General features: G+C 44.5%; 1 protein-coding gene across 1 annotated transcript; it reads right to left on the reverse strand.

The window, feature by feature from the left end:
• Positions 1–10,560: 10,560 nt before the first annotated feature.
• PSMB5 (proteasome 20S subunit beta 5) lies at positions 10,561–17,133 on the reverse strand. Its single transcript, XM_045450382.1, has 3 exons — positions 16,873–17,133; positions 15,844–16,150; positions 10,561–11,099 (listed from the first exon to the last, which is right to left on the reverse strand). The coding sequence occupies exons 1-3, from the start codon at positions 17,068–17,070 to the stop codon at positions 10,813–10,815; spliced, it is 792 nt and encodes a 263-aa protein (XP_045306338.1). The 5' UTR covers positions 17,071–17,133; the 3' UTR covers positions 10,561–10,812.
• Positions 17,134–21,829: the final 4,696 nt, after the last annotated feature.

Here is a 21,829-nt window from a genome sequence, read left to right on the forward strand (position 1 = left end):
TACTCTTTCATTTAATCAATCTATAAGTACTATTATACTGTCTGTTTTATTTATTTTATTTTTTTCATAATGTAATTTTATTTATTTTTTTGAAGTTTACTTATTTTTGAGAGAGAGAGCATGAGCAGGGGAGGAAGAGTGGCAGAGAGAGGGAGACAGAGAATCTCAAGCAGGCTCCTCCACACTGTCAGCGAAGAGCCCGATGCAGGGCTCGAATTCATGAACTATGAGATCGTGACAAGCCAAAATCAAGAGTCAGACACTTAACCCACAGAGCCACCCAATGCCCCTACTGTTTCTTTTACTGATGAGAAAACAGACTCAGAGAGGGAAGGTAAATCTCAAAGTCGCTGAGGTCATTAAATGGTGGAGTCAGAACTTGAATTCAGGCCTCCAGACTTCAGAACCTGTGCTCTTGACCAATCATTAGTCTCTGACTAAATTGACAACATGCTCTCAGCCTTGCTGTGTTACCCTCTTTTGGTCTCTTACTTGGAGTCTATGAAAAATAAGCTGTCTTCCCTCTGAGAAACAACAGAATGTTCATGCCTGCCCCTCACCCACCCACCAATGTCTCCTGGGATATATTTTAAATTATGAGTCCATTTCTACAAATGTCAGAGTTAAGTTAGAAAAGCCATTTTTTTTTTAAGTTTCTTTTTCCCCCCTGTGGTTATAAAGGAATCTTTGGTAGAAAGTTTGAGTAAAGCATTTTTGTGCTATTAGGTAATGAGAATAGAAAGAAAATGCACCTTTTTCACCTAAAAAAAAAAAATCACAATTTTAAACTCTAAAGCATTTGAGATTTCAAATGTTAAACTTTACAGATGACTTGTCGATTGAAGAAAAGCTGCTCATTTGGCTTTGACTCAAGCAGATCTCTTTATTTTAAGCTGTTTCTGTTCAGTGAGATCCCATGGGAGCTCCACATACAGTGAAATCTGACTTGCCCTGGAGTGAGGCTGGGGAGCTGATTCTGACAGTCATTCATTAACACACCCGAGAACATTTTAGAACAGTAGTGGAAGGAAATCCCAGAGCCAGCTGGGAGGGTGTCCTTAGAGGCACTGGAGAGGGAAGTGTGAGTTGTCTGAGAGAGTTGAAGTTTGGAGACATGAAAGAGGTTATAGAAAGGTGGAAGGTAATGCAAAGGAAAAGAGAAAGGAAGACAGACAGGCAGCCGAGAACAGTACTCAATGAATAGTAAGCAAAAGAGTTTATGTTGTAGCAGGAGTGAAGGCAGATTAGATTTTAAGATAAAAATTTCTGAATCAGACATTATTAAATGCAAAGGAAATTGTGTAAACAGCTGGGAAGTCTTTCTTAAAGACCAGTAAAAAATAAATACCAAAAAAAGTTAAAGTGCCAAGAAAATTAAATACAGATAAATGTGAAAAACGAGGAGGATGAGGAAAAGGAGAAGAATAAGAAAGATAAATGCCAGCTAATGTATTTGCAAGAAATGACAGCAACCGAAAAAATAATGTTTGCTAACCACCAAAGCAAAAATTATTTCAGGAAGGATAATCAGTAGTTGCTAAATCCACTGGGTGCAAGACTGCAGGAGAACAGGATATTCACATGATCTCAAATAATCACTCTACCTATTATTAGTTTACTAAGTAATTACAAAGGGCAAACATGTCTTTACAATGGAGAAATCTAGCAGACAAACTTCACATCACCAATAACGTAACAAACTGACATGTGTCTCCATATGCAGTACAATGGAAAATACACAATACCACCTAGGTAATATTCTTGCTACCAATGTTTAACCCGAGTCTAATCAGGAGGAAACAATCAGACAAATCCAGTTTGCTCGTGGCAAATGATGGCCTGGACTCTTTAAAGTACAAATGTCATGGGGCGCCTGTGTGGCTCAGTCGGTTAAGTGTCCAACTTTGGCTCAGGTCATGATCTCATGGTTTGTGGGTTTGAGCCCTGCATTGGGCTCTGTGCTGACAGCTCAGAGCCTGGAGCCTGCTTCCAATTCTGTCTCCTCTCTCTGCCCCTCCGCTGCTCATGCTCTCTCTCTCAAAAATTAATAAATGTTAAAAAAATTTTTTTAAAGTACAAATGTCATAAAAGACACATAGACAAATATGGGAGCCTTTTTTAAATTAAAGGAAACTAAAAAGATATGACAATTAAATGTGATATGTGAGCCTTGGGCTGCCTGGGTGGCTCAGTCGGTTGAGCGACCGACTTCGGCCCAGGTCATGATCTCACACTCCATGAGTTCGAGCCCCGCGTCAGGCTCTGTGCTGACAGCTCAGAGCCTGGAGCCTGCTTCTGATTCTGTGTCTCCCTCTGCCCCTCCCCCATTCATGCTCTGTCTCTCTCTGTCTCAGAAATAAATAAACATTAAAAAAAATTTTTTTTAATGTGATGTATGAGCCTTGATTGACTTCTGGATCAAGAAAAGAGAAAACATTATGGACATAATTTGGACAAATGAGGAATTTGAATATGGACTAGATATCAGATAATATATCAATGCTACATTTCTTGGTGTGGTAATACGGTTTTATAGGAGAATACCTTAGTTCTTAGGAGACATATTTAGGGGTAAAATGCCATGAATCCTTAACCTACTTTCAAATGATTAAGTCAAATACATACTAACAAATAGATATATACTTAGAGATAAAACAAATGTGGCAAATTTGTTATCAAATTTGATATCAATTAGTGGACCTATAGGAAGGGTATATGGGTATTTGTTGTACTATTCTTTCAACTTTTCTGGTCTTGAAACATTTCAAAAAATTTTTAAAAAGTAGATAATGTTTTTGCTTTAGATATTTAGATTCAGCCTTTACTTGAGACAAGGAAATAGTCCCATGGACTCTAGAATTCTCTGATTTATTTTAGGACTCTGTTACAATGCTTCAGAAAATGCCAAAGTGTGTGTTAATCTAGAATGTCAAAGAATGTGTTTTTGTTTTAATTTTTAAAAATGTATTTTTTTTGAGGGGCACCTGAGTGGCTCAGTCAGTTAAGCATTTGACTTGGTTTCTGCTCAGGTCATGATCTCATGGTTCATGAAATCAAGCCCCGAATGGGGCTCTCTGCTGATGGTGCTGAGCCTGCTTGGAATTCTCCCTCTCTCTCTCTCTCTCTCTCTCTTTCTCTCTCTGCCCCTCCTGTGTCTCTTTCTCAAAATAAATAAATAAATTGGCGTGCCCAGGTGGCTCAGTCCATTAAACGTCTGACTCTTAGATTCAGCTTAGGACATGATCTCATGGCTCAGGAATTCTAGCCCTGCATCAGGCTCCTGCTGACAGTGAGGAGCCTGCTTGAGATTCTCTCTCTCTCCCTCTCTGTCTACCTCTCTCCCACTCTCTCTCTCAAAATAAATAAACTTAAAAATATTATAAATAAACAAACTTTTTTAAAAAGTCATTAAAGTTTATTTGTTTTGATAGAGAGAGAGAGAGAGCACACAGGGGAGAAGCAGACAGAGAGAGAGAGAGAGAGAGAGAGAGAGAATCCCAAGCAGGCCCCTCACTGTCAGCACAGAGGTGGATGCAGGGTTCAGTCCCAAAAATCAGGAGATCATGCCCTGAGCTGAAACCAAGAACTGGATGCTTAACCAACTGAGCCACCCAGACCCCCACAAAGAATGTTTTTAAACAGGTAGAAGAAGAACAAGTGGCAACAATTCTAGATTGTGAAAAAAAAAAAAACAAAAACAACCCAATGAAAAATGGCTTTTGTTTTTAAGGTGTGGGGGTTGGTGATGCATGAACCTCATTTTCACCATCGATTAGTCCTTCCCTTGTAAAGAGCAACTCACTCACGCACCTGACATCCAGGGACCAGTCTTGAGTATTGGCTAAGCCCCTACCCATCGATCTAACAGAAAACAAAACAAAACAGCACAATAAGACAGACACTCTACAGAGCTACCTTGAAACTCAATTCTTCAGGGCCTGACCATATTGTGTGTGAGACTAATCCTATCATTTGGAGAGAAAGATTACAGAACTGCAGAATCTGGGCAAGGTGGGATGGCAGGACTGCTCCTTAAAACTGCTTTTTATGGGGCGTCTGGCTGGCTCAGTCGGTGGTGCTTGCAACTCTTGATCTTGGGGCTGTGGGTTCGAGCCCCACATTGGGTGCAGAGGTTGCTTAAAAATAAAATCTTAGGGGCGCCTGGGTGGCTCAGTCGGTTGGGCATTCGACTCTTGATTTCAGCTCGGGTTGTGATCTCGCAGTTTCGTGGGTTCGAGCCCTGCGTCAAGCTCTGTGTGCTGGCCTCCAGGAGCCTGCTTGGGATTCTCTGTCTCCTTCTCTCTCTCTGCCCCTCCCCTGGCCACACTCTCTCTATCTCTCTCAAAATAAATTAAAAAATAAAATAAAATTGTAATAAAATAAAATAATGTAAAATAAAACCTTAAAAAATAATAAAATAAAAAAAAACTTACTTTTTATTACACCTAGCTGTCTTCATTTATAAGTAGGGGATGGCATAACACTTTAAAAATATGCTCAAAGCAAGTAATTTTTTTTTTTAATTTTTTTTTTCAACGTTTATTTATTTTTGGGACAGAGAGAGACAGAGCATGAACGGGGGAGGGGCAGAGAGAGGGAGACACAGAATCGGAAACAGGCTCCAGGCTCTGAGCCATCAGCCCAGAGCCCGACGCGGGGCTCGAACTCACGGACCGCGAGATCGTGACCTGGCTGAAGTCGGACGCTTAACCGACTGCGCCACCCAGGCGCCCCAACAAGTAATTTTTTCTTAATTAAAAAATTTAATATACGCTTCAAAGTATGCTTAAGAGCAGCAAACAGCATCTTAAAATTCAACAATTATAGGGAGTCACAGTTCTGAGAAGGGTAAGAAAGAATCACTGGCATAAGGGCACATAGAAGTCCTTCATTCGTTCATTTATTCATTAAGATACATGTATTATATAATCTCTACTGAGTAGCCTACACTATGCTAGTCACAAGGGGACAAAGAGTAAGTATAGTAAGTGTTTGACTGAAAAGGATGACAGACATATCACAAAATAACCAGAGACCCTACAGAGACGTTCTTCAAAGTGGCACATGCCTCGGATGGTTTAAAATATTTAAGTTACTTTACTTATTTTGAGAGAGCGAGTGTGCAGGAGGGGCAGAGAGAGAAAGAGATGGGATCCCAAGAAGTCTCTGCACTGTCAGTGCAGAGCCCAACGCCAGGCTTGAACTCATGAACCATGAGATCATGACCTGAGCCGAAATCAAAGATGCTTAACTAACTGAGCCACCCGGATGCCCTGCCTAAAACTATTTAAATGAGACAGGGGAACACTGCTACCCCTAGCCAAGAACCGCATTCAGGCTCTATTGACTCAAGGCTGAGCTTCCCTTATGCACATTTTGCTTCTTTGGGAGGTACCATGAGACTGTGCTTAATCTGTTGCTCTGGTTTAAAATGCTCCACTGCTTTCTTTTCTAGAGATTAAGCTGGGGGTACAGCCCCAAGATTCAAGAGACACAGGGTGAGTATGACCCCTCCCCCAGAACCCTGGTACTCGGTGGATTCCCTCTGATCAGGTGACATTGCACAGCACCTCTGGAGAAGAGCTACCATGAAAGAAGAGCCTGTGTATTCTATGAAACTCTGTATGCATGGGGAAGCTTAGAATATATGTCCCTGGGCCAACAATGGTATGTATTGAGGCTAAGCTGGGTAAAAGGCTGCAGTAGTTGCAAAAATATCCCCTTGACCTTGGTCCCTTCTGGTCTGCACACATTCCTACTTAGAGCTACTTATTTCCTTCCCACTGGAAGCACCTGCTATTCTGGTCTTCCTGGGAGTTTGTGGCCTTCCTGGGAGTCTCCCCAGCCTTGACCCTGACCTGTGGGCATTACAGAAAAACAGGGATGAGTTATGCATATGTGAGGTATGTGGCCAGGGGGTATGAAGCAGAAGGAAGAAGGGATCTCTTCACGAACCTAAAAGTAAAAATGTAAAAGGTACTGAATCTGTGATCCTACCTCACTTACCCTGTACCTCTTATGAGACAGATTTCTACTTTTCTGTCTTTGGCCTGGCTGAGGTGGTTCTGAGCACTCAAAGTTTTTCCCAACCTTGCACAAGCAGGGTAGGCATGGAGAGATTCTTGCGGAATGTAAGTGACTGTGACAGTACAGGGGCAACACACAGGGAGGCACGTGTTCATTATGTATGGCTGGAAAAATTATCTGTCTCCAGGGGGACATGTTTCATTGTGCATTAGCTTCTAGCCGCTTCCTTCCTCCTGGTTTCTCTGCCCACTCTCTCGATCACTGTCCTTCGGAGTCTCCTTCCCACCCCCCACCTGTCCCTCTTCCACAGCGCCGCTCTGCCCATCACTGTCTCCTGCCACGTCCACGTCTCCCTCTCCACTTTGCTCACTCTCTCCCTTGCTGCCCAGGACTTTGCTTTTCCATTTCTGTCATTTGTCTCTTGTTTTCCCTAGCTCATATTCTCTCATTCCATCTGTGTTTCTCTCTGCAGTACCAGCATTTTGGGTACCCCGAAGCTAGTGATAACCTTTTCTTGTTACATTAAAGTCCATAGCAGCACTTGGTTTATTGATTGATTGGTTTTTATTTTAATTCTGTGGAGGAAAGAAAAGGGAATTCTTACAAAGTGAGAGAACAGAGAGAAAGCATGAAATCAAGCAGAGGGAGAATAGAGAGACGGGGCAGCCTGAGAGGATGGGGTCAGGGCCAGAGAGGAAGGCATCAGAAGAGGTGGAATCCATGGTGTCTAATTTCCCTTCAAATAAACTAGGTCAGATATTCATGGCTGATGACAGCTGAATCTGGATTATAAAGGGTTAAGTATTAAGTTAGGCTTGGCACCTAACTCAGAGGGAAAAGCTTCAGGGAGAAATGAGTTGGGTTAAATAAACCCAAGAAGCTGACGTGGGTAGAATTTCTTCTGCCTGACCCACTAACAACTGCGAACAGGACATTTTGGAAATGGTTTTTATTGAAATGCTTCAGTGGGGCATAGCCCCTGGAAGCAAGAACTTGGCTCAGAGGCCAGGCCTGGGGAGCACTGCAGGAATGTGGACAGTCAGTTGACTGGAGGGAGGGGGTGGGGAAGGAGGGGCGGCCAGGGTCAGGCAGGAGGTGGCAGCAGCTGCTGATCAGGGCAGTTCTGATGCTGTGTGTGCTCCCTCCTCTTGCCTGCTATAATTAAAGCTTTCCCAATATGATTCTGGCCTCCTGAAGGGAAACTAGAATTTTGAAAACAAACAAGAAACAAACAAAAAAACCAGCAGAGATGCTTGGTTGCAATATATGCATATTATAATCAGAAAGCACTTAATCATGTCCCGAGGTCACTGCCGCTGGTCAGTTTCACAGTACCTCATCTCCTGCTATAGCCCTGGCAGGAGGGGCTCTTCTAGGAAAACAAACAAAAATACCAACATGAAAAACCCTAACTGTACGCACAGGATTAGATATGCTCATGTAAATCCTTCACTGACCCCATCCTCTTCCTTTCGTTCTGACACAAGGGAAATGCTGCCCCCAGAGTGTTTCTCCACACTTTTTTACCTTACTCCCTTTTCCTCCCACCTCTTGTTCCTCTCCCACAACGGACCACACAGAATCCATGGACCAGAATAAATCCGTTGTTTTATTTTCCCTCAAAGGATGTAACCTTCCACTCCCCAAATGGCTTTGACAGTTTTCTCATTTGCTAGCTGAGGAGGATATCAAGAGACATTGACCTTCTGGTTTTGCCTAAAGAGGGAACACTCAAGAACTATTATGCTCCTGTCCCTGATTTCCTTTCATTGTGCCCTTCCTCCCCCTCCCCCATGTCCTTGCCTACCTTTTTCCCTTTCCCTCCTGAACATTCTGCTCTCCCCACAGCCCTCCCTCGCCTGGTGTGGAGATGCTATGGGGCTCCTCTGCCTTCAATCCCACAGCATTCCCTGCTACCAAGAGAAAGCACAGGGCCTCGAGGAGTGCTTGCTCCCTATTTAATCAGATTAGTCCCATTACCTACCCTGAGGAGTCAGATTCTGGTGTCACTGAGCTATCTCTGGAAGGAGGAGAAATTGTCAGACATCACTTAAAGAGCCCTGTCCCGTGGACGCCTGGGAACTGCCGAGAGAAATTAATCTTCCAGCTATTTAAGGCAATTTCTTTTCCATCATCCTTTGTCAAGAGGACTGCACTGGGAAATGAATCTGATGGGAGTCCCTGAACTGGTCCACTCCACTCAACAGAATCTCTCCAGTGCTGTGCGGCATCCATCATCCCACACAAGCGGAGACATACAACATCACTGCAAAGCCAGCTCCCCACCAGCACTTGGCAGCAAGAAGTCACAATTGCACAGGGTGGGCCTGACTGGGCCAAGTCACTTGCAATTTTCCTCTACGTCTGCTCTACTTTCTCTCCAGAAAACCTACCAAAAATCGATCTCTTCCATTAATCGAATCTTTCTTTTATCTAAGATCCGGGAAGGCAGCGAAAGGGGCATCTGCAGAACAGAACATGGGACTGATGGTTGTGCATTTTCTTGCCTGAACATAAGGATCCAGTCAGTCCCGGGGCGCCTGGCTGACTCAGCTGGTTGAGCGTCCAACTTTGGCTCAGGTCATGATCTCACGGGTTCATGGGTTTGAGCCCTGCCTCAGGCTCTCTGCTGTCAGCGCAGAGTCTGCTTCCCATCCTCCACCCCACCCCCTGCCCCTTCCCGGCTCGCTTTCACTCTCTTAAAGATAAACAAATATTAAGAAAAAAAAAAATGATTCAGTGTAGAATAGGTGCTTACATTAAACAGCTAGACCACTACCAAAGCCAGGTGTGAAACAGAAACAGGGCAAGGGTAGCATTGCTTCAAGACCATCTCTTCTCTCCAGACTATTTTCTTTCATGGGCTAGGGAGGCCTATGCTCATTCATGTAAAAAAATTCCAATCTTCAAGTCTCTTTCCACCCTCTCAAGGTTATTCCCCAGGGCGGCAATTTTCAAATTGTGTTCCTTGGGGTTCCAAGAAGTGCCGGGGAGTATGTGTCTATAAGGGTGTGTTGGCAGGGAGGTGATGTTGTGGACAGTGGCTCCATGGAGGAGGAAGCTCAGTGGTTAAGGCTCTGGACCCCTCAACTCTATCTCAACCTGAGTTGATTTCTTTCAGGTGTTAGAATTTCTCCTAAGAGGTTGTTTTTGTTTGTTTTTAGGTTTTAATTTTTATTTTTTTAAGTAAGCTCTACACCCAATGTGGGGCTCAAACTCATGACCCCAAGATCACGAGTTGCATGCTCTACCCACTAAGCCAGCCAGGCACCCCTAAGGTTCTAATTTTGAAAAGATCTCTAAACTAGTGTCCTGAGAGGTCGATGAGTGTACCTGTGTCTCTCATTCAGCTGACCATGGGCTGATGGCCTCAGAGAAGGGAGGTGCAGCATGGCTCCCGCCCCTTCTAATGGCTCCTAATGCTGAGTAGGCCCAGGTCCCCACTAGCAGCTCCCTGACTCCAGGGACTCCCAAGGCACTTTTCAGCAAAATGAATCTCCTTAGGCACCAGTCATTTGTTTTCCAAACTCCATTCTCCAATCTCACTAATTCCCAATTTCCCTGCATTTGACAAATGCAATTAACAAGCCTCGATCAGTTCCTGGCCGACAGCCCTCATCAATCAATATGCGACTGCACGAGGCTGAGGGGGAAGGGAAGGTACAAGAAGGGAAGGTATCCGCAGTCCAGGCAGAAGAGGCCTTACCCCCTCTATTGCTCAAACCCCTCTGCCTCAAAATGGGACGCTGGGTTGTCACCCTCACCAACCACTTTCCCCTTCCTGCTAACTATAAAAACAAAGCAGTATTGTTTTATACCCTCCTCTCCCATCTTTTAAAGGTTTTTCCCATCAACCTCCTCTATCTCCCCTATGCTTATGTCTTCTCTTTAACAGAAGGCCTTGCCATCTGCTGCCACCATAGCTTGGGAAGCCCCTCAGTGCTGGGTGTGATAAATCAGCCATTTTTCTGCTCTCAGAAGGGCCTCTTCTCCACCCACACGTCCCAATGACAATTTTGTGCTGCTTCCTGTCCAGAAGGCTCTGTCCCCCACACCTATACACACTGGAGCACCAAAAGGACAAGGATCACCAACCTTGGGGTCACTACCGCTTTCACACTCACCTCTGTGTCCTCTTTTCCCAGGGTCCAAAACTTCCCAATTGGTTCAAGATGCAAGATTCACCCTCTTCACCTTTCTGCTCTGCATGTAGCACTAGCCTCCCCTCCCCCACCACAAAGTGAAAGCTTTTTCCTCCGCAGCTCTGGCTCATACAGCCCTGTGCATCTTTCCACCTCATCAACTTTTCATCTCTTTGCAAACAGAATCGGGAAGTCTCTCCCTCCTCCCTTGCCTCTCTCTCCTTCTCCTTTGTTATTAGCTTCATGAGTGGGGATGCTAATGTATTCACTAGACAATGTCTTCACACCACTGTTTCCTGTAATTACAGTCAGTGCCCTCCCACTGTCCTGGCTTATTTGGCTGTAAAGTGCTTGGAGGAGGGACAGTGTGGACAAAAGACACAACACAGACTGTGGTCAAGTAGTGTAATGTTAACATCCAAGAAAGTAAAACGATCACCTCTGCAGCAGCAGGTCATTAACAACTGGTAACATAGAGAGGTCAACGTCATTAACAACTGGTAACATAGAGAGGTCAACGGCACCAGAGCTTAAAAAAATTATCAATACAATTGAGGACCACTCCACTATAGGATGGGGAGTTGTATCCACATTACCAACAATGGTCACCCCAAGAAATGCAAGCAGCCACATCTGCCCTCTTTCAGGGGGTAGATCCACTATATTTTTCATGTAGATCAGCTACATTGTCACTGGAGACTCGGATCCAGCCATCCTCTCGGACATGGTAGAGGTTGACTGCACCTCCTGAGTAGGCATCTCTATAGGTGGCTTGGTAGATGGCTCGACGGGCCAGGTCATAGGCCTGTTCCACCTCTAGGTCATAGGAGTAACCCCGATCCATGACCCCATAAGCATACACAGAGCCAGAACCTACAGAGAAGGTGGCCCCTGAGATCCGGTTTCCTTCACTGTCCACATAGTAGAGGCCTGGAAAGAGAGGTGAGGTTAGCAGGACAAAAAGAAAAAAAAAATGACCACCCCTTCTGACATCTAATTCATTTTCCAAGAACAGTTCTTTAGCTCTTTTGAAACCCAGGGGAGACCAGCAGATACATGTAAGAAAATAGCACTTTGGGGTGCCTTGATGGCTCAGTCAGTTAAGCATCTGACTCTTGGCTCAGGTCATGATCTCATGGTTCATGGGTGTGAGCCCCACGTCAGGCTCAGCACTGACAGCACGGAGCCTGCTTAGGATTCTCGCTCTCAAAAGAAATAAAGACTCCAGGATCCTACAATATACCATCTCATCTAACCTCACATTACAGTAACTCCTTTCTTGTCTTTGCTGTATAAGCAAAAAGTATAATCCAAATGACTTAGGTTTCAAACACAGAACTTCAGGCACTGTGGGAGATGTTTAACACGATTCTAGCCCTCAAACTTCAGACTATCTGAAGGACAAGACATACATCATACAGTAGGAGAAAGCCTGGAGTTTTGAATCATATTGCAAAGACCTGCACTGTCCAGTATGGGAGCCACTAGACATGTGACTACTGAGCATGTGAAATGAAGCTGGTACCACATGCTGACATGATAACACTTTGGATCCATTTGGATCCACGAAATAAAATATATTATTAAAATTAATTTCCATTAATTTTTTTTAACGTTTATTCATTATTGAGAGACAGAGCGTGAGCAGGGGAGGGGCAGAGGGAGAGGGAGACACAGAATCTGAAGCAGGTTCCAGCTGTCAGCACAGGGCCCGACGCGGGGCTCGAACTCACAAACCACAAAATCATGACCTGAGCCAAAGTCGGACACTTAACTGACTGAGCCACCCAACGGCCCCAAATTAATTTCCATTTTTAATTTTTAGGATGTAGCTATTACAAAATTTAAAAATACACATGTATTACTCACATTTTATTTCTATTGGACAGTGCTGCCTGTTTTTGTAAACAAAGTTTTACTGCAACACTGCCATACCCATTTGTGTACGTAGGGTCTATGACTGCTTTTGTGCTAAAACAGGAGAGTTAAGCAGTTGAGACAAAGACCAGATGGCCTGCAATCCTAAGTTATTTACTATTTGGCCCTTTATGAAGAAGTTAGCTGATTTTTAGTATATATGAAAATTTAGACAAAGATTTTAATAAAATTTTTATCAATCCCAAATGCCTGCTGGACCTTTCCAACAGAATGCCCTTCTCATCAAGTTCAGATTCAAACTTCCTATCTTCAAATACTTTCAGTGGCCCTCCATTACCAACCAAACTCATCTCTCATGTGCTGCACCAGCCTGCATCGCCAATGGCATCGTTAATCTTTTTCCTACTTCAGTGGTTCCCATCTCTCACTATGTATCAGAATCCTCTAAGGAAGCTTTTTAAAAAGATGCCCAGGACCTACCCCAGGTATTCTTTTTCAATTGGTCTGGGGTGGGCAGTAAGTATGGAGCTTGTGTTTTGAGTTCTTCAGGTGATTCTAAAGCAAGCCAGTAGAGAACCACAACTCATATCAGCTTTCGGGTTCGAAGGATTCCAATGTCTACCCCCAACTAGCCCCTTCCGGGTCCCACAGCCACCGCCTTGCCTAGCTGGCTCACTAGCTGGTTCCAGATTACCTCTCTGGCTTTATGGATCCCTAACTCCTCTTCATACAATCTTAGTTGCAATTAAAGTGGGCTTTCAGTTACTCCCCCAAAACCACATGCTTGTTTCCTCCCTTCCTTTGTTCACTAGCCTTCCCCTCTCTGATTTGTACATCTTGGACAAATGCCACCTACCCATGAAGTCTTTCCAAGTTCCTCCCATCAGAAGTAATCCCCTCCTTCTCAAAATTCCCTCAGAATCATATTGGTTCTTTTAAAAACAGCACTCATCTCATTTAGCCTTGTACTAAGTAATCTGTGATCCTTTCTCAATCTTTTTTAAGTTTGAGAGAGACAGAGATAGTGTGAGTGGGGAAGGGGCAGAAGAGAAGGAGAGAGAATCCCAAGTAGGCTCTGCACTGTCAGCATGGAGCTCGACGCGGGGCTCAAACTCTTGAAACCCTGAGATCATGACGTGAGCTGAAACCAAGAGTCAGATGCTGAACCGACTGAGCCACCCAGGTGCCCCTCTCAGTCTCTGCTTCTTGGAGAAAGGGGCTGACTCATCCTGAATGGGACAGGTTGTCAGGAAGGCTTTTTTTTTTTTTTTTAAGGTAGGCTCCATGCCTTGTGTGGAGCCCAATGCAGGGCTTAAACTCATGACCCTGAGATCAAGACCTGAGCTGAGATCAAGAGCTGGATGCATGGGGCACTTGCATGGCTCAGTCGGTTAAGCAACTGACTCTTGATTTTGGCTCAGGTTATGATCTCACAGGTTCGTGAGTTCGAGCCCCACACTGGGCTCTGTGGTGACAGTGCAGAGTCTGCTTGGGATTCTCTTTCCCTCTCTCTCTCTCTCTCTCTCTCTCTGCCCCTCCCCTGCAATAAATAAATAAACTTAAAGTCCTGGGTATCCTACAGTTGTTTGATAGAGGAAAACTAGGCACTCAGTAAGCAGGCGAACGAATGAAGCAAAAAAAGGAAGAGGAAAGAATAAACTATCTTCAAGCATTGAGGGGGAAAATGACACAGAAAGTGACTAGCTGTATTCCAGCTTGACTAAAGAAACAGACATTCAAATCTGGTTAAAAAACTGGGTTCCTTGCTGGCTCAGTCAGAGGAGCATGTAACTCCTGATCTTGGGGTCATGGGTTTGAACCCCATGTTGGGTGCAGAGGTTACTCAAATACATAAAACTTAAAAACAAACAAACAAACAAACAACTGGTTGAAAAGGAAGAGACATTAGATACAAGGTTAAACTTCCTGGCAAGGTCTCTATATACTAGAAAGAGAAAAAAGGCTAAGGAATTTATTTTCAGAGATGACAGAACAGGACCTAGGATCCTAGGGTATTATATCAAGCAAGGAGAGGGTGAGTCCCAAAAGCCCCTTCTAAGTCAAAGACTCTCTAAAGGGAAAAAGGGAAGAGAAATAACTAAGTTTACAGTAGCTACTTGTATAGTAGAATTTCACTGTCCAACACAGTGGTCACCAGCAACATATGGCTATTGAACACTTGAAAGGGGGCTAACGCACATGCAAAAATGTTACTATTTTAGGTATTTTGTATTAAATAGTTAAAATTAATTTCCCAATCTTTTTGCTTTTTAAATATATCCATTAGACAATCTTTAAAAATTTTAATTATTATTAAAAAATTTTTTTTAATGTTTATTTTTGAGAGAGAGAAAGAGAGAGAGAGAGACAGAGCATGAGCAAGGGAGGGGCAGAGAGAGACAGGGAGACATAGAATCTAAAGCAGGGTCCAGGCTCCGAGCTGTCAGCACAGAGCCTGACGCAGTGTTCGAACTCACAAATAGTGAGATCATGACCTGAGCCGAAGCCGGATGCTTAACCAACTGCGCCACCCAGGCACCCCAGTTATTATTTTTTAAGTAAGCTCTAAACCCAACATAGGGCTTGAACTCATGACCCCGAGAACAGGAATTGCATTCTCTGTTGACTAAGCCAGCCAGGTGCCTCTCCATTAGACAATTTTATTTAAAAAAAAAAAAAAATTTTAATGTTTATTTTTGAGACAGAGAGAGACAGAGCATGAATGGGGGAGGTTCAGAGAGAGGGAGACATGGAATCTGAAGCAGGCTACAGGCTCTGAGCTGTCAACACAGAGCCCAACGTGGGGCTCGAACTCATGGACTGTGAGATCATGACCTGAGGTGAAGTCGGATGCTTAACTGACTGAGCCACCTAGGCGCCCCTAGACAATTTTAAATGACATATGCAGCTCACATCATATTTTTATTAGAAAGCACTGACTGGTTTTTAATGTCTATTATCCAATTTCACTCTCAAATACACTCTTCATAGGTATTATTATTATTTTTTTTTTTTTTAATTTTTTTTTTCAACGTTTATTTATTTTTGGGACAGAGAGAGACAGAGCATGAACGGGGGAGGGGCAGAGAGAGAGGGAGACACAGAATCGGAAACAGGCTCCAGGCTCTGAGCCATCAGCCCAGAGCCTGACGCGGGGCTTGAACTCACGGACCGCGAGATCGTGACCTGGCTAAAGTCGGACGCTTAACCGACTGCGCCACCCAGGCACCCCTATTATTATTATTTTAAAGTTTATTTATTTATTTTGAGAGAGAGAGAAAAAGTGCGAGAGCAGGGGAGGGGCAGAGAGAGAGGAGAGAGAGAATCCCAAGCAGGATCCATGCCATCAGGGCAGGGCCCGAAGCAGGGCCTGATCCCTTGAACTTTGAGATCATGACCTAACCCGAAACCAAGAGTCAGATGCTCAGCCCAATGAGCCACGCAGGTGCCCCTGTACATCTTATTATTTTACGGGAGAGAGAATAGAAGGAAAAACATTATGTGCCAAACACTACATGCTTTACGTGTATTACTTCATTTAACCACTGCAACAGATGATGAAACTAATTGGGAAAATGAGCGACCTGTGTAAGGTCACATGGGTAGTCAATGACACAGCTAGTCTAAGCTCCATGCCCTCTCCTACACTGTAGTGTCTTCCTTGAACATAGAGAAGAGCCAAAACCTAATAAACACATCCTCAGCACTGACACAAAGCCCTTTCATTCACCTGTTCATCCAACCCCTCCTCTCTGTAGTGTCAGCCCAAGAATCATGTGGTTGCAGCTTAACTCACCAGGGCCTCTCTTATCCCAGCCACAGATCATGGTGCCCATGGACAACCCCATGCCTTTATACTGATACACCATGTTGGCAAGCAGCTTGGAGGCAGCTGCTACAGAGATGCGTTCCTTGTTTCGAAGCTCATAGATTCGACATTGACGAGCCAATAGGCGCTCCCAGAAGCTGCAATCCGCTGCGCCCCCAGCCATGGTGCCCAGCAGGTAGGGATTGATCTCTATCACCTTCTTTACTGTCTGGGAGGCTATATAGGCACCCGCTGTGGCGCGAGAGTCCGCTGCAACAATGACTCCATGTTGAAACTGTTAAGATCAGAGGAAAACACAAAGCAGGCCACATCAGACCACAGAAACATCTTGACATTTCTTTTTGCATCAATGGAAACTCAGAACATCTTTTTCTCTATCGTTTTACACTTCACAATATGCTTTCCACATATTACTATCAACTAAACTTCCCATCAATCCCTCGACATAGGTATAACCGGTATTAACTTCCAATTTCATTTTATAAATCAGGAAACAGGTTCGATGAGATCGAATGACTTGCCCAAGATCCTAGAGCTAGTTATTGCAAAGCTGGATCAGGAATCCCAATTGTCTGGCTCCCACTACAGTGCTCCCTCCCACCAACCTTCCCTCTCAAAAGACGCAGCTTTTCGGTTACCCTCGCCTAGCGGGGACCCAGTTTCCAAAACCTTTGGTTAATGGTTACAATATCCCACCCCCTGTCAGTGTTCATTGCTGCTGCGGCCTCCCCTTTCCTGGCCACCTGGGGTTGCCTAGGAATCAACCCAAGCAGCCTCGGTTTCTTCTTCCACTTAACCCCGGCCACACGGTCCTGCGGCGCGAGAATCAAGGTCTCCCGGGGCAATGAGACAGCGAAACCATCGGGACCGGGACGAGAGGACCGAGGCTCCCACTAGGCTTCGTGGTCGCGGTCCCCACGGGCTCCGGTCCAGCTGAGAGGCTAGGAAGGGCGCGGGCGCGCGGGACTAAGCCCGGCGCGGCGGCTGGGTCCGCACCTTGAAGGCCAGGGTGGTGGTTCCATGAAGCATTTCGATTCTCGGCTCCTCTGGGACACCCCGGTGGGGTGCGGCCAGGCTCAGCCCATCGCTGGGACTCCCTGGACCCAGATCCAGCAGATCCGCACGACCCCCGAGTCCGAAAAACCCGAGCCCGTTCACCGGTAGCGGCCTCTCCAACACGCTGGCCAGCGCCATGTCTAGTAAGGGCACAAGGAACTCCCGGCGAGAACGCCTACCAGAGAGCAGTAGGGCAACGCTTCGCCGTCACAGCTTCACTTCCTATTAAAACTATCCCAGGGAGGAACCATTTTAACTCCTGGCAACCACGCCTCCCAAAACAAGATCCAGACACGAGGGACTATATTAACGGAAGGGTAAAAAAATAAATGGATTAATTTATTCTAAATTTAAAGGGACGCTGTTGTCATCTTGACTTTAGTCATGCAAGCAGTACTGGATTGAATTACCCTACAATTCATAGGAAATTGTCCATGTTGCGTGAGGGAAGTGAGGCCGGCCATCTTTGAGACGGGCGTGACTAGTTGAAAATCCTTTCCGAACCCTTAATGCTAAGTCGTCCCCGCCCTGCTGGGTGTTTGAGCGATACTTTACATCTTTGCGGCTTTAGCATCCTATTAATTCGACTGACGTTGCCATTTTGTTTAAGGGCACCCTCTAATACTAGGTAAAATAATGATCTACTCTGAGGCCATTTTCTTGTGAAGTTAGTTAAACCACAGTACTTTGTGGTAAAAATCGCAACAAAATAAAAGTGCTATACCTCTTGTTGTCTGGTAACATTAATCACCACACTACCCACATTCTATAACCAATTTTTAAGATTTAATATTCTCTTTACTCCCACCCTGTGGTGGAAATGCTAATAAGTAATGTATCGCCAAAGATGAAAAATAAAGAAGGAAAAGTACGGGACTCGGTTAATCCACAAACTAGATTCTCAATTCAGCTGCGAATAACTGAGTCAATAGTCATTTACCATTTCAGAGCCTGGAGGAGGGTTGACGCTCTATAAAGATGTTCCAAGAGATTCTCTAACTTAAGCTTGCTAAGACGAGCTCTTTATTAATACAGGAATGTGGTATTTATCATTGTCTCTCCTTCTCTCCACCCACCTCCATTTTTCAACCCTTTTGGGACCCATAACAAACAAGGAAGTGGGCAAAGGTATGAAATGTTGCCTCCTGCTTTATGGTTCTATGAAGTCAGTGTCTGGCCTTTCTTGTTGGATTCCAGCAGCAACATCCATCAATATCTAAATTCCACTTTCCTCTGATGCCCAACTCAGCCCCTCCTCTTTCCCAGTAGACTCTGCATATGTTGTATTTTTAATGCTGAAATTTGGCAACCCTTTCCAAGCCCAACCATCAGAATGTAATGAAGCAGAAGATCTTTATCTGCGTCTCACACTTGGATGGTGTCGAAAATGCGGAGTGCCTCTGTTTATAGATCAGGTATTATTTTGCGGTCCCCCCTGCAATGCAACTAGTCCTCCTTCTGACTTTTCCCTGTGGTTCCTTCACACTGCCACTAATAGCATTTGTTCGTCTCTGAAGACACTTTTGCATTTTACCTGGCTGTTAAGTGTACATTTATCTCCTAATTGATTGTGAGTTTCTAAAGACAGGTATTTCTGCACTATTCATCTCAGCGCCCACTGTATGCTTAGGTAATGCTTGCCAAATGAATACATGAGAGCATTACAACAATGTTCTTCCAGTCACAGAGGCTTGAAGCCCCGGCTCATCTCTGACAACTCCTCTTCCTTTCCTCCACATTCAGTAAGTTGTCAAATCCTGTTGATTTTTCCTCTACGATGCTTCTCATGTCCTTTTTCACTGCAACTGATATCACCTTATTTGCTCGCCTCTGATTACTGAAATAGTCTCCCACCTGATTTTCGGGGCCCAAACTGTACTCTCTAATTCATTTTGCACAGCACCAGATTGATTTTCCTAAAATATTCTCTTAATCTTTTTTTTTCCTAATTTTTTTTTTTTAGTTTATTTATTTATTTTGAGAGAGAGGGCATGTGGGGTAGGGGCAGAGAGAGAGGGAGACAGACCTCCAAGCAGGCTCCACACTGACACACTGCAGAGCCTCATGTGCGGCTCAAACTCACAAACCATGAGATCATGAGCCAAAATCAAGAGTCAGACCCTTAACCAACTAAGCCACCCAGGTGCCTCATTCTCTTAATCTTATCACTTGCCTGCTTAAATATGTTCTGTAAAATTCAACAGCTCAGCATGGCATTCAAGGCCTTCTGTAATCTGTTTCCAGCTTACCTTATATTGGTTCAATAGATAGATAGATGGATAGATAGACAGACATAGATATATGTATATCATCTGTCTCTATATCTATCTGTATCTATATATAGAGAGATATATGTCACACAGAGAAAGACAAACACTGTATGATCTCACTTATATGATGAATTTAACAAAGCCAAACTCATAGAAACAGAGAATAGATTGGTGGTTACGGGGGGTTGTGTGGTAGGGGAAATGGGGAGATGTTGGTCAAAGGGTACACACTTCCAGTTATGAGAAGATTAAGTTCTGGGAATCAAATGTACAGCATTGTGACTATAGTTAACGATGCTGCACTGCATTATATACTTATAAGTTGCTAAGAGAGTAGATTTTTTTAATGTTTATTATTATTTTTTTGAGAGAGAGAGAGAGAGAGAGTGAATGGGGTAGGTGCAGAGAGAGAGGGGGACACAGAATCCAAAACAGGCTCCAGGCTCCGAGCTGTCAGCACAGAGCCCAACGCGGGGCTGGAACAAACCATGAGATCCTGACCTGAGCTGAGGTCAGATGCTTAACCGACTGAGCCACCCAGGCAACCTTAAGAGAGTAGATTTTAAATGTTCTTCCCACCACCACAAAAATGGTTAATTATGTGAAGTGAAGGATGTGTTAACTAACTTTATTGTGGTAAACATTTTGCAGTATATACATGTATCAAATCATTACACTGTACTCCTTACACTTACACAATGTCATATGTCAATTTTATCTCAATAGAGTGGACTTGGGGGAAAAATGATAACTATTGTGGTTCGGAGGTGAGAGAGGAGATTAATACAGTTTGGGTTGAGGTTGGGAGACCAAGAAGGCTTTGCTAAGGAGGTGTGGATTCGTTTCCCTAAACACCACATGGGTCCCATTGTTCCTCAAACCAACAGCCTCTCCTTTCTCAGACCAGAAGGATTTTCAGAGTAGATGATACTTAAGCCAGGCTTTTAAGGATAGGATTCATATTGATAGAGGGGAGGGGCACCTGACTGGCTCATTCGATACAGCGTTCAAATCTTGATCTCGAGGCTATAAGTTTGAACCCCACATTGGGTGTAGAGATTCCTTAAAAGTAAATAGTAAAGGGGTGCTTGGATGGCTCAGTTGCTTAGGCATCTGACTCTTGATTTCGACTCAGGTCATGATCTCACAATTCATGAGATCGAGCCCCACGTTGGGCTCTGCGCTGACAGCACGGAGCCTGCTTTGGATTCTCTCTCTCCCTCTCTTACTGCCCCTCTCCCACTTGCATTCTCTCCCTTCCTCCCCTCTCTCTCAAAATAAATAAACAAACATTAAAAAAATAGATGAAAAAGGTAGATAAAGGGGGAGTGTGAGATGTGTTAGGAATAGCATGAAAAGAGGTTGTGGTGGATGGATCAGGGTTGCACCATAGTGGGTCTTAAATGCCAGCCTGGGGAGGAGAAGGTGGTTTGAGTTTGATCTTGTAGCCCTTCAAGGTTTCTTAGTAGGGAAGACACAAGATTTGAGTGATATCTTAGGAAAACATGTCAGTGTGGAGGATAAGATTAGAGGGGAGACTGGAGGATGGCCAATTAGAAGGCCATTCAACTGTCCAGATCTGACTTGAGAATGGCTTGACCTAGGGAGGTGACAATCCATTCATATACGAAACATCTAAGGCTTAGTCTTTAAAATCAGTAGACATTCTGGGGAACCTGGGTGGCTCAGTCAGTTAAGCGTCTGACTCTTGGTTTTGGCTCAGGTCATGATCTCGTGGTTTGTGGGTTCGAGCCCCGTGTCGAGCTCTGTGCCGACAGCTCAGAGCCTGGAGCCTGCTTTGTATTCTGTGCCTCCCTCTCTCTCTGCCCCTCCGCAGCTCACACTGTCTCTGTCTCAAAAATAAACGTTTAAAAAAATTAAAACAAAACAAAACAGGAGACATTCTTATCTGTCTAGTAAGAGAGGGAGAAAGAAGGGAGAAAGACTGGTTGGACTTTACTGTGACATCCTGGTTTCTCTGGTCTTCCGATGACATGTTTGCACTTGCCATTATAGCGACTCCATGGCCCTGTCATCATGGTATCTGGAGGGCCTGGGATCTTTCTCTTGTGTGTGTGTCTGTTTCTTTGACTAAACCCATTTCCACAGCACCCCTTTGAGCTGCAGTGTTTGGTAAAATATAGTCCAGATGGTGCTGGAAGAAGTTGCAGCTTGCCACTCTGTCCCAATCTACTTTGTCTTTCTGAAGGGCCAGCTGTCAGGGTCTACTAACCCCGCTCCTTGACCACCCCTGGTTGGTCTAAGACTTAGACTCAGCATTATGGGGACAAGGTCAGTTGTTTCTCTTGCCTTGGAACTACAAATATCTCTCTTGCTATTGTTAACTATTGGGCAGAAGGGGGCGGGGAGAGGGAAGGCCATTAGATGCTTTCAGCTACATCCTCAGAACTTTTACAGAATCAGAGAAGCTAGACTGCCAGAGAACTGTCAGGAACCCTCTCTCTGTCTTTATGCAGATGGAAGTTCATATTCACCTCCAAAGCAGAGTTGAACGAGAGCTCCACATTCTAGGTTCCCTTCACCCTGGCCCCTCCATACCTTGCCTTTGTGGAAGGTATTTGAGCTCCCCCCCTCCTCACATAAGACTTTCTGGAGGTGCCTGGGTG

This window comes from Leopardus geoffroyi, chromosome B3 (genome assembly GCF_018350155.1).
Source record: "Leopardus geoffroyi isolate Oge1 chromosome B3, O.geoffroyi_Oge1_pat1.0, whole genome shotgun sequence".
NCBI lineage: Eukaryota > Metazoa > Chordata > Mammalia > Carnivora > Felidae > Leopardus > Leopardus geoffroyi.